The sequence below is a fragment of the Sceloporus undulatus genome, chromosome 2, assembly GCF_019175285.1.
Source record: "Sceloporus undulatus isolate JIND9_A2432 ecotype Alabama chromosome 2, SceUnd_v1.1, whole genome shotgun sequence".
Classification (NCBI taxonomy): domain Eukaryota; kingdom Metazoa; phylum Chordata; class Lepidosauria; order Squamata; family Phrynosomatidae; genus Sceloporus; species Sceloporus undulatus.
The window spans coordinates 273,806,815-273,819,345 of record NC_056523.1 but is presented as its reverse complement, the minus strand read 5'-3'; the positions used below and the strand labels follow the sequence as shown (position 1 = coordinate 273,819,345).

General features: G+C 40.4%; 1 protein-coding gene across 9 annotated transcripts in view; it reads left to right on the top strand.

Moving 5' to 3' along the window:
- Positions 1-12,531, top strand: part of PPIP5K2 (diphosphoinositol pentakisphosphate kinase 2) — a 70,892-nt gene that overhangs the window by 31,957 nt on the left and 26,404 nt on the right. For all 9 annotated transcript variants that reach the window (XM_042448455.1, XM_042448453.1, XM_042448451.1 and 6 more), the window contains exons 17-20: positions 353-535; positions 2,917-3,058; positions 3,392-3,615; positions 6,140-6,267. In XM_042448455.1, coding sequence (XP_042304389.1) covers positions 353-535; positions 2,917-3,058; positions 3,392-3,615; positions 6,140-6,267 — 677 coding nt within the window. The remainder of the gene's footprint in view (positions 1-352; positions 536-2,916; positions 3,059-3,391; positions 3,616-6,139; positions 6,268-12,531) is intronic.

Genomic DNA, 12,531 nt, shown 5'->3' with positions numbered 1-12,531 from the left:
CCAAAGCACATCTGGTCCCAAACATTTTGAATAAGGGAGATTTCCCAGTAGATAAGACCCCCACATCTTGTAGTTTGGGTTATGCCCCCTTTCATGGTGGGAGCACAAGTGATTTCTGCAAACAACTTTACAGCACATGGGAGCCATGGGAACGGATGGTGAGGAGTATTCCCTCCATGTCTATGTTTCTCCACATCACCTCCACATTCATGATGCTATGCATTTTTTACAAATGGTTTCAGAGCTATTGCAAAATTACATTTAGGATGTTATATGTAATTTGGACTGCATGTTTTGAGTTAGACTCATTGCTGCTACTTCATTCACCATTCAAAGACTTTATTCTTTCCAGGGATTACTTGCTTTGGAAGGAGAGCTTACACCTATCCTTGTCCAGATGGTCAAAAGTGCTAATATGAATGGTCTACTTGACAGTGATAGTGACTCTCTTAGTAGCTGCCAACATCGTGTGAAAGCGCGTCTTAATGAAATACTCCAGAGAGATAGAGACTTTACCTCTGAAGACTATGAAAAGGTTAGAGCATTCCACCTGCAAACTGAGGCCTTTTCAGATATAAAGAACTTTTAAAAATGTTTTAGTTAAACAAATTTCCATAGATTTTTGGAAGAAAATGTACATGGTAGTATTGACACAGTGCATTTTTAAATGTATAGCAATGGTTATGTGCCTTGATATTTGTCTGGAGACAGATGTAGTTTCTGAAAAGGAAGAACAAATATTTATACAGTATCTGGGAATGGCTTACAAAGGTATATATAGAATTTAGTCCAGAAATTGAAAAGTTTACTTGGTCTAAGTGCTAGGTTTGCCCATGCGCGTGTCTTGCTGTGCTGCCAGAAAGGTGCTGCAGATCACACCACAGGATTTTGGCAGCAAACCAGAATTTTTAAAAACAAAAACAAACAGGGAATGTTTCTAGAAGAACATCTAATGTAGGCAACTTGGCGGCAGGGAAAGGGTGAAAGCAGAAAGTTCAATGTGTTCCATCAGCTCTGCCTTGCTCACTCCCTGTTTAGTCAATTTAGGAGGAGAAAAGCCAGCTTTGGGATTTCACAATTTTCAGGGAAAGCCCACTAATCAGAACACCAGTTCCCATAACACTGCCCCCCCTTTGTCTGAAAGGACGGACCCGCCAAAACGGTGCATTCTCAGGTACAAATTGCACCATCCCATTTTTTCCTCTCTTCCACCTTAAAGCATATGTGAGCACAAAAGCTAACAAATGTACCACCAGCAGACACCGATCACCTCTTTTGCCCCACCCACCTACCAGACATTTGATGCCTTGTAAAGCCGGCTGTGTGACCACTCACTCAATGGCACAAGCAGTCAACTGCCTATATGGCCTGCCAGTGCGCCCAATGACACATGGCCACAGCACAAGCATGGAGACCCCCCAGACAAAGCCCTCTCCCCCCTTCCTCCATGGCCTCTGTTGAACGTGCCAGTTTGTTAATGTTATGATTAAATCCATTGTATTGTTGGCGACACACCATGTTGGTTATCATTTTACTTCATGGGGTGTTCAGTGGTGCAGCTAACCATTCATATGTGATTGATTTGTAGGCAGGTGACAAAAAAAAATATGGCAGCTATGGGGCCAGCAGCACATCAGATTCTTCCCTCATCTTTGCACAAGCGTGCAGTCTAGAGCAAACTGGGGGTTAATTTGCTGTGGTGTTTAGCCTTGGAGCATGGCTTTGTCTCAGATTCCTCCTGTGTTGGCCAAGTGCATCATTTAAACAGGTAGTTTTCAAAATGGTGTGGAAGTGCATTTTATCACTCATGCAGGCAGCCCTTAATTAACCAACATAGCTAGTTAGGAGCTTAAAGAATTCATTCAACTTAGTACACATTATTCTTATTTTTAAGATTTTGTAGTTACAAATAAAATAGCAAACAACTCAAACGAATTGTTAAAAACCTTATGTGATTTTTAATTGATGTGTGTTTGTCATGTTACCATAGCAGTGTGTTTGTCTTGTTCCTATAGCAGGGCTTATTAGAATGCTGGTTTATTTCTAGGATCCTGTCCTCTGTCCTACTATGTAAACATTTATTCAAAAAGGGGATATGAAATAACATAATAATAAGAATAATAATATGCTTTATTTTTATACTGCTTTTCCGAGGTGATCAAAGCGGTTCACAAAATCATTTAAAACTTACACAGCATAAAAATAACCTTACAAAAACCAATAAACATCGAACAACATGCAATTAAGACAAGCAAGATGGTGGTTGGGAGGAGAGCTTGTCTTCTTAGCAGGCAGAGGCCTGTTGTTGCTGGCCTGCTTCTCTCCCCCTCAAGATGGTGGTTGGGAGGAGGGCTCTTCTTCTTAGCAGGCAGAGGCCTGTTGTTGCTGGCCTGCTTCTCTCCCCCTCAAGATGGTGGTCGGGAGGAGGGCTTGTCTTCTTAGCAGGCAGAGGCCTGTTGTTGCTGTGTGAGGAAGACAAAAAGCAGCTAATGAGTTACTCTTATCAGCACTAGGTAGTGTTTTGCATTGTGTTGAAAGCACCTCTTCCTTCAAAGGAGCTTAAGTACAGTGTGCCCTCCTTATCCGTGGATTTTTTTGTTCATGGATTGAAGCATCCACGGCTTGATCATATTCCAAAAAAGTATAAATTCCAAATAGCAAAACCTTGATTTTCCATTTTATGTAAGGGACACCATTTTACTCTGCCATTATATTTAATGGGACATGAGCATTCACGGATTTTGTTATCCACGAGGGATCCTGGACCAAACCCCAGCAGATAACAAGGTCCACTGTAATTTGAACAGGTTTTCCATTTTGCTGTTTTAATAGCATTGTTTCGGTCATTGGGTAACTAACCACAGAGCTTAGTATAACTTTTATAATTGATATATTTCTTTTTTTCTGGTCCTACAGCTTACACCATCTGGCAGCATTTCTCTAATAAAATCAATGCAAATAATAAAAAATCCTATTAAGACATGTGACAAGGTATATTCTTTGATCCAGAGTTTGACATCTCAGATCAGACAAAGGATGGAAGATCCTAAGTTTGCAGGTAAACACATATTCTAAGAAGATAATAATGTCAGTGCCAACTTCACAATTGACTATTTGGACTGGTACATACTTTTGGTCATACATATTTTGTTGCAGATGTAGAGCTTGTCTAGGCAACTAATTTTGCTATAGAAGTGGATTGCACTCTTAAACTGGAGAAGCACAAGGCTAATATGAGAACAAACATATGTAAGACAGTTGTTAGCTAGAGTATGTCTTCAAATTCTCATGTTGCTTCTCCCTTCAACATCTGTTTTGATCTTATTTCAAGCTATTTGATTTGATTAGCCTTTGGTTATTATAACTTAATTATAATTTTTTATCCACCTAGATATTCAACTTTACCACAGTGAAACATTGGAACTAATGCTACGTAGATGGGCCAAACTTGAAAAGGACTTTAAAACAAAGAATGGAAGATATGACATTAGCAAAATTCCAGATATCTATGATTGTATAAAATATGATGTCCAGCATAATATCTCTTTAAAATTAGAAAATACAATGGAACTATACAGACTGTCAAAAGCATTGGCTGATATTGTGATACCACAGGTATTGAACTTCCAGCTTCTATAAAATAGTATTCTTATTGCAATAATTTTTATTTCTCCTACAAGTCATACATTTCTATGGTAAATAATTTAATTAATTTGAACCCAGTATGTGTGATCCATTAATCAGTTTCTATTAATTGTTAGTATGCCCTGAAAAAAGATTTCTCTTATTTCTGGTCCTTATTAAACAGGGAGATATCTAATAATTACTTACCTGATACATCTCTTGTAGATGTTGGGTGGGATTCAGATTAATAGTGCAGTCCTATGCATAACTACTTAGATGTGAAGTACCACCGATTTAACTGGGGCTTACTCCCAGGTAAATGGATATAGGATTGCTGTCTAACTTTAGAATCTCGTTGCACTATGCTAGCATAATTATGCCAGCATAGGCAGTGGCAGTAGGAGGAAGAAGGCTACAGGTGCAACAGGCATGAAAGAAATGAAGGCAACAGAGAAGCAGCTGGCATCTCTTGTATGCTTTGCCTTGCCACCACTGCATGAACATGAACAAAGTGCAGTTACTAGTATAGTGCACCAACAGGATTCTGACCTAAGTTACGTGCATTTTAAATCTCTAAAAATCAGCAGGACAGTTTGATTGTGCCTCCTGGTTGAAACATATTGATTAACTTTGGTTCTAGTCCATTCAAAATAAATAGTGACAAATGGTCCTTGCAACAATATGTTGCAGTTAGAATGTGCCCTCTTTCAAGGCTTCATTCTAATCCATTCTCCTTCTCTCCACATTTTTCTTCTTTTCTCTTCCTCTGCCTCCTCCCTCTCCTCATTCTAGCAAGAGTCTATTAATGTTCCATTCCTTGTAAGCATCTTCGGTACTCATTGGGATATTTTGCCCTCCCCACCTTCCATTTTAGGAGTAATAAATAAATTAAACCTTAATTTCATTAACATTTGAATAGTAACAAATAAATTAACAAAGCAAGCTGTTGAATTGATAGTTTAGCTGGGTTCAGATGAAGCCTGGACAACAATTTTAAGGCTTTGTGGCAGACTATAAAAGCATGAGGAGAAAAGGCATTACTGTATTCCCTTGAAAACGTGGAAATGAAAAGAACTGAAAAGCAGAATTAGAAAAAAATGACTGACCCATGCCATACTTATGAATAAAATAAAAAATAATTGCTCTTCAGAACAACTGAATGTGAACCGATATAACATGTTTCCCAACCATATGTGCTTCACGACACCCAGAATAACTAGATGAAGGTTGTACAGTGTGCCCATGTCATACGCTGGAAGCTGCACTGGAAGAAGCGCACTGTGCCCAGGAAAGAATAATAGGGTGCATGCCATCATACCGCCACGAGCCCCATTGACCTTAATGGGGCTTGAGCATATGTGGAATTTCCCTTATGCAAGGGGGGGGGGCTCTGAAATGGATCTCCTGCATAAGGGAAAGGACCACTGTACTCTCTTTCTGCTGTTGTTTGCCCATTACTGGAGTTCAGAAGCATGGTACTTTTGATCCTAGAAATATATTCTAATGTTGCATAAAATTATAACTAGTAGCCATCGATACCCTTATTCTCTAATAATTGTTCTGTGTTAATCATGTCATTTTTGACTTATGGGAACCCAAAATCCATGGGATTTTCTGTTTCTTCAGAGGAGGTTTGACATTGCTGTCTTCTGAGGCTGAGAGAGTGTGACTTGCTCAAGGTCAGCCTAGTGGTTTCACATAGCCGAGATGGGATTTGAACCCAGGTCCCTAGAGTAATAGTCCAACGCTCAAACCACTAGGTGATGCTGTCTCCTACCCCTAATTGTTAATTGTATTAACCCCATTTAAATGCACTTGAGTAGTGGACCACCTGTCCTAAATTGAGAGTAGTAAAAAGAAGGGAATAAATGGAGGAAATGGAATCTTGCCACTTTGAAAACTAATCAATTTATTTTAGTATCAGCCTTTGGAGAATTACAGTCCACTTCCTTAGATTGATAGACTACAGTTTTCAAACCTCAGGTATATATGTATAGTTTCACACCCGTGAGGTACCACACACACACACATACAGTTGGCCCTTCATATCAGCAAGGCTTCCATTTCAGACCCCCCATGCCAAATACCACAGGACTGCAAGATCCATTATAGCAAATGGTGGTGCAGTGTGTGTACAGTTACATTAGTGTGGCTGCCTGCATGCACTGCCATTGACAAGAATAGGGTGGAGTCATCTGCAGATGCTCTGATCTGCAGATGGCAAGCCTGCCAATACTGAGGGCTGACTGTCATCCATATATTCCTGATACTTGTATTGTGCTCCATCAGCACATCAGATAAAGTGGATTGTATTTAAAAAAAAATGCTAAAATACATCAGTTAGTCTTAGAGGTGCCACAAAAATCCTTTTTTAAAAGCCCCTCCCCTTTTTTTATACTGAAACAAACTAATATATATTAATACTAATATATAAAGCTATCTCAATTAACAACAAACCTGCTTAATTGAAAAGTAATTTTTAGTATTAAATGCAGTTTATTTTCTGTCCATTAAGGAATATGGTATTACTGAAGCTGAAAAACTTGAGATTGCTAAAGGTTACTGCAATCCGCTCTTGAGGAAAATCCGGTCTGATCTTCAGAGAACACAAGATGATGATACTGTTAATAAGCTTCATCCTTTGTAAGTTCCTTTTTAACTAGAGAATTTGGGATTGGTAATTCTCATTATAGTTCTGTTTTATATTATGTAATGAATTTAGCTAAAATCAGTAAAATCATGATAGACTGATACTGAGGCCATTTACAACATGGCCAGAATGCAGAAATTATAGGTTAAGGCATCTGGGCATAACATTTGTGGTATGTAAGCAGTGAAGACATTTTACTGGCTTGCACTGTTCATGCTTACAGCCAGCCTTCATACACTCACATTATTCTTTCAGCCCCAGATCTCATGCTGTTTTTAAATTAGTGTGAGTGTTTTAAAAATGTTTCAGAATGTGTGTGTGTGTGTGGTTTTTGTTTGTTTATTTGTTTTGCTTGTTTTAGGAAACTCACTGAATTACATGAACACTGTTGGAGAAGATTCTTTGGAGATTATCACATGTGGCTTTTAAATCATGATTTCATGAGAAGGAAGCAGCTTTGGCAATACTGACTGCATGATGCCACCTCCCACCCGTAGTTGCCCTGTCCCCATCCATCCCTTTTCATTCACAAGGGAAACCTGTGAATAACCTGACAATCATGCCATGCCCATGCAGGGGGAGCCATTCCCAGGGCAGTTGTGTGATTGCCAGTCATATGTTGTCAGTGTCCTCCCTCCTTTACCCTCTCCCTCTTGCTATTCTTTTTCTTCTTTTTCCCATTTTTTGGGTAGTTCTGGAGCTGCAGTCTCAATCAAACTTTTAAAAAACGTTTTAAAGCTTAAATCACAGCTGCAGAGTTTTGGAAGTGCATGAAAAAAGTTGAATGAAAAAAACTCCTAAAGGCATGCTGGGTAGAGCATAAGGGAGGGAGGTGGGGTTAAAGGAATGGGCAGGAAGAGGGCACAATGGGAGCAGCAGCCCTGGTTTAATGAATGAGAGAGGTGCAGTGACGGCTGCCGAATCAGTTATGTTCCCATTTTATTATTACAAGCATGACTGCAGCAAGAAAAGATGGTATGATAATGTTCTTACTGGAAAGAAAAGCCTGCTAAAGCATTTATTCCAGCAACAGTGGAAGTGCCCATCACTATGATTCTGGGAGAATGATTAAAAAAAAACCAAAATGCAGGCAGAAGATAAATTTAGAATCCTCAGAAGGAGGAGTATATTGAAGAAGTGCATTCATATAATAGGGTAACCTGATCCTTTCTACTCTGTACTAAAAAGTTAAGATGGCAGGTAGTAGTATTAGAACATGTTCTCCTTCGTGAGAGGAGAGAACAGAGAGATGCAGGCCTTGAACAATGTGTGGATATGAGAGAGAGTTCAGCCTGGATTAGTTCTTTTTCTTTACAACAGAGGACAGTCACGTAATTAACCCTGTCTAAACTATCCCATCCCTAATGGACAAGAGAGCAGCGAGAAAAAGTGTAGAAGCAGCTACATCTTCCAACAATGAGAATGAGGTATAACATTTATTTTACTGTGGCCCTAATATTTTAAACATTATGTCAAACATTTGGATGTGGCACATTCAGGTTCAGACATAACTTTAGGCAACAATCAATCTTTAAATCTAACAGGTCATAAAATTACTGATAAACATAAATCAGAAATTCATAATGGATTTTTATGCTGACATGTGAAGATGCTGTTAACTGTACCATCTAACAGTCCTTTTTATTATTTTATTGCTAACTGCCATTGAGTCAGCCTTGACTCATGGCGATTCTGTGAAATGAGACACCTCCATGTTCCCCTATCCTTTACTGCCTTGCTCAGGTCCTGTAGGGTCGTGACCGTGGTTTCATTAATTGAGTCTATCCATCTGATATGTAGTCTTCCTCTCTTTCTGTTGCCCTCCACCTTTCCTAGCATTATTTTGTTTTCTAGTGAGTCATTTCTTCTCATGATGTGACAAAAGTATGGCAACCTTAATTTAGTCATCTTGGTTTCCGACAGGAGTTGAGGCTTGATCTGTTTTAAGATCCATTTGTTTGTCTTTTTGGCTGTCCATGGTATTCTCAGCACTCTTTTTCAGCACCACATCTCTGATGAGTTGATTTACTTTCTTTCAGCTTTCTTCACTGCCCAGCTCTCACATCCATACATGGTGATGGGAAAAAATGATGCCTTAAACAAGCCAGACATTGGTGCAGAAAGCTGCTCCTTTTGAGGCGGCAAAAAGCCAGTTTCTTAGTGCTCCTGTGGTGTATAAATGGCAGAGTGCCGCAAAGCTGCTCACCATGTGGTCAGGCAGGTAGCTTTATGTCAGCTTCTTGCCGGCTTAGGGGCATGTGTCATCTAAATGACATGCCGCCAAGTTGCCAGGAAGTTGCCACAAAGGGGACGTCTGTTTTGCCCCTTAGATTGTTGATCTTCCTTTTTCCAATCTTCACTTCTCCTTCTTTCGTGTCCAGACCTGCTCTGCGTATGATATTTTCTGTATATACAGTGGTACCTCGGGATACGAAATACCCAGGTTACGAATTTTTCGGGATACGAAAAAATCCCATAGGGATTTATTGTTTCGGGTTACGAAAGTTTTTTCGGGTTACGAAAAAACTCCGGCGCTATTTTAAATGGAGCCGCGGCAGAGCCGCGGCTTTTTTCCCCATTAGCGCCTATGGGTTTTCGGCTTACGAAGGCTTTTCGGGTTACGAAAGCGGCCGCGGAACGAATTATTTTCGTAACCCGAGGCACCACTGTACATTGAATAGATAGGGTGGTAGAATGCAGTCTTTTCTGACTCCCTTTCCAGTTGGGAATCATTTCCCTGTAGACAAGGGCCCAGCAGCCTGTAGTTTGGTTTATGGTCCTCACTCACTCCAGATTGGCAAGAAAAAGACCTTCCAGCGACTGCATGTGGGTGGCTCTAACCTTATCAGAGATGCAGTTCTCCCATCTTCTCTTTCAGCCTTCCAAGGAATTGGAATGAATATAAAGCACATACTATGCCTGGGGAGCCATCCTCATCTACATAGAGAAGATGAGCAGTTTTACTTCCTCTGATGCCCCATTTGTCTCCGTTCATCCATTTTCAAAGCACAAGAAGACATCGGCCTCCACTCGTAGCAGGTGGATCAGGCCCTGTATTACTATCTGTCATGAGGTCTTGAGGAGGTCACCACTAGAAACCTAGCCACCCTCACTAAGGAGCCCAGCTACATCAGCATCTCTAGCCATCAAAGGTGAAGAGACCAGCAGTGTGCCCATGTGGAAATCACTTGTTAGGCATTACTAGCTTTACAAATGTTGTTTACATTTTTCTGGAGCATTTTTCTTTTCGACTATTGTACTGACTGGCCTTCTGGGGTTGTTAGCTCTACCCACGTGAGGTCACCAGATGGTCTTTCTTTTTCCTACCTGTCTGGAGCAAGTGGATGGAGCATAACCCAAACTACAGGATGTTAGTCCCTTAGCTACTGGAAATTGACTTATTATTATTATTATTATTATTATTATTATTATTATTATTTCTTATCCACCTCTCCCCATAGATTGCATTGGGGGACAACAACAATTAACAGATAACATGAGTTCAAACAAACAAATAAAACAAGCTTCATTTATATACCGCTCCATACCGCCAAAGCAGTGTCTAAGCGGTTTACAACTGTAAGCTAATTTGCCCCCAACAAGCTGGGTCTTCATTTTAGCGACGTCAGAAGGATGCAAGCCTGAGTCAAACTTGAGCCCTTTTGCTGGTCTTGAACTCGCAACCTTGTGGTTTTGAGTGAGTGGCTGCAGTATAGGCATTTAACCACTGGGCCACCATGAATTTAACATGAATTTTAAAAGGACAAATAAGATGTATTCATATTAAAACAATCCCTATTTAAAATTGGTCATTTAAAATTCACAAATAAGAAGCAATGTTCCTTTGGGTTTCTCCGTATTCTCTTCTGATGGTTGCCTCCTACCCTGAGTACATGTTTTGAATTAGGACAACTAAGTGCAATGGTACATCCATTTCTTTAAGATTACTCCATAGTTTTTCGTTATCTATGCAGTCAAAGACTTTGCTGTAGTCTAAAAAGCACGCACTGATTTTCTTCTGGATTTCCCTGGTGATCCATTAGCCATAATATTATTGTGATTCCTAGTGCCTCTTCCTTTCCTGAATCCAACTTGCATCTCTGGAATTTCTTGCTTCATATATGGTAATTGTGTCTGTTGCATCACTTTAAGTATGACTTTGCTTGCCTGGGAGATTAATGAAATGTTCTGTTAGTTGCTGCAGTTTTTATGTCTCCTTTTTTAGAAATTGGAATGAATATTAGTCATTTCTGATCTTTTGGTCATTAGTTTGTTTTCCATATTTGTTGGCGGATTTTAGTTGTTGGCAGCAGTTCTATTGGTATGTCATCTGTACCTGGTGATTTATTCTTCCCAATTTTTTCAGTTACCCTTTTACTTGACTTTCCAGAACTTGGGGTTCATCTTCACATGGTTCTTCTTCCCATGTGTTATTCATCCTTCCTTCTATTTTATATCACTCTTCTGTGCATAGCTTCCTTTTTTTTTCATTTTGGTCACATACTATAATAATAATAATAATAATAATAATAATAATAATAATAATAATAGGATTTATTTCTATACTGCCCAATCACTGGGAATCCAGGCGGTTTAAACAGAGGGGATAATAGACGGTTCCCTGCCCTCAGGCTTACAATCTAAAAGACACGACACAAAAGGAGAAGGGAATGGGGAGGGGGGGGGGATCAGGTCCAGCATTCTTCTCTCCCTCTGAGGCCTGGACCAAGGCAGATGGACCGGAGGGAGGGCTCTTCTTCTTCAGGCTAGCCATGATGGAGTTTGGCTGGCATGGTCAACTCCTTCATAGGCCGGAAGATGACAGTTGTGGAGGGAGGATTCTCCTCTTCAGGTGAGCCCTGATGGAACTGAGCCTGCTTGATCAACTCCCTCACAGGCCAGAAGATGACAGTTATGGAGGGAGGAGTCTCTTTCTTCAAGCGAGCCCTGATGGAACTGAGCCTGCCTGATCAAATCCCTCATATGTTCCTATGTTCCTCTTCCGATTGAATAGCATCTCATCCTTGGTTTAAATTTCTCTTTAATTTCCTGGATCTTGTGGAAGAGGTGTCTTGTTCTTCCTAATTTATTGTTGGCTTCTATTTCTCTTTTATACTTTCCTACAGATAGTAACTTGCTTTGAAAAATTCATCAGTAGGGAAGTGAGCATGCATATATTCCCTTCCCAAACCTATAAGCACTTCTTTTACTTCCTTCTCCCACAAGCAATACAGTCTCTCCCTCACATACAGTGCATCCGTGTTTTACATGCTGAAAGCCACTCTGGAAGAGCCCGTCACATGCCCTAGAAGAAGTAACGGGGCATGTGCCCACGGCGCGCATGCACTGCCGCGACATTGTGCGCTGTGGGCACAGGCTCCATTAGTACCTATGGGGCTCCAGCATACACTGATTTCCCCTTACACAGAGGGATATGGAACGGTTCCCCACGTAAGGGGAAGGCCCACTGTACATATAATAATAATAATATTTATTTATATTCCGCTTAATCTCTAGGAATCCAAGTGGATTACAACAGTAAAGCAAAATACAGTTAAAAGAGAATACATTAAAAATTCCAAGATCCCCATCCCTCTCTCCCAGTCATAAAACATAATTAAATGGTGAAAGGAAATTAAACCAAGAAAAGAAGTTAAAAATATTAATATACAATAACAATTAAAGTGAAATAAGAGTTTCAAGCAGGGTCTGGGTAGAATAAAGATAAAGATAGGGGATAATGGGAGAGAAAGAAGAGGGGGAGGCAGGTCATCAAGGATGTTCTAGTCTGGAAAGGCCTGCTGGAAGAGATCTGTCTTAATAGCCTTCTTAAAGGTTTCCAAGGTGGTAATCTGACAGATCTCGTCTGGCAGGTCGTTCCAGAGTCTAGGAGCAGCTGCTGAAAAGGAACTCTGGGTCACTGCAGAGAGTCTAGTCCTCTTCGGTTGAAGCAGATTCTTCCCAGCGGAGCAGAAAGTGTGGGGAGGGTGGGGATCTTGGAATGAACAACCAAGTCATCTCTTTCAAACATTAAGTCTGGCAACTTTCACAAGTTCCCAATCAACTATACACAGTCAGGGAAACATCTCAAAACCTGACTACTTCAACATCTGTGCTGCTTGAGGATCTTGTCCTATAGTCATCTAGGCCTGAGTGGAAGCTGGCACTGCCACACTATACACAGTCAGGGAAACATCTCAAAACCTAGCCACTTCAACATCTGTGCTGCTTGAGGATCTTGTCCTATAGTCATCTAG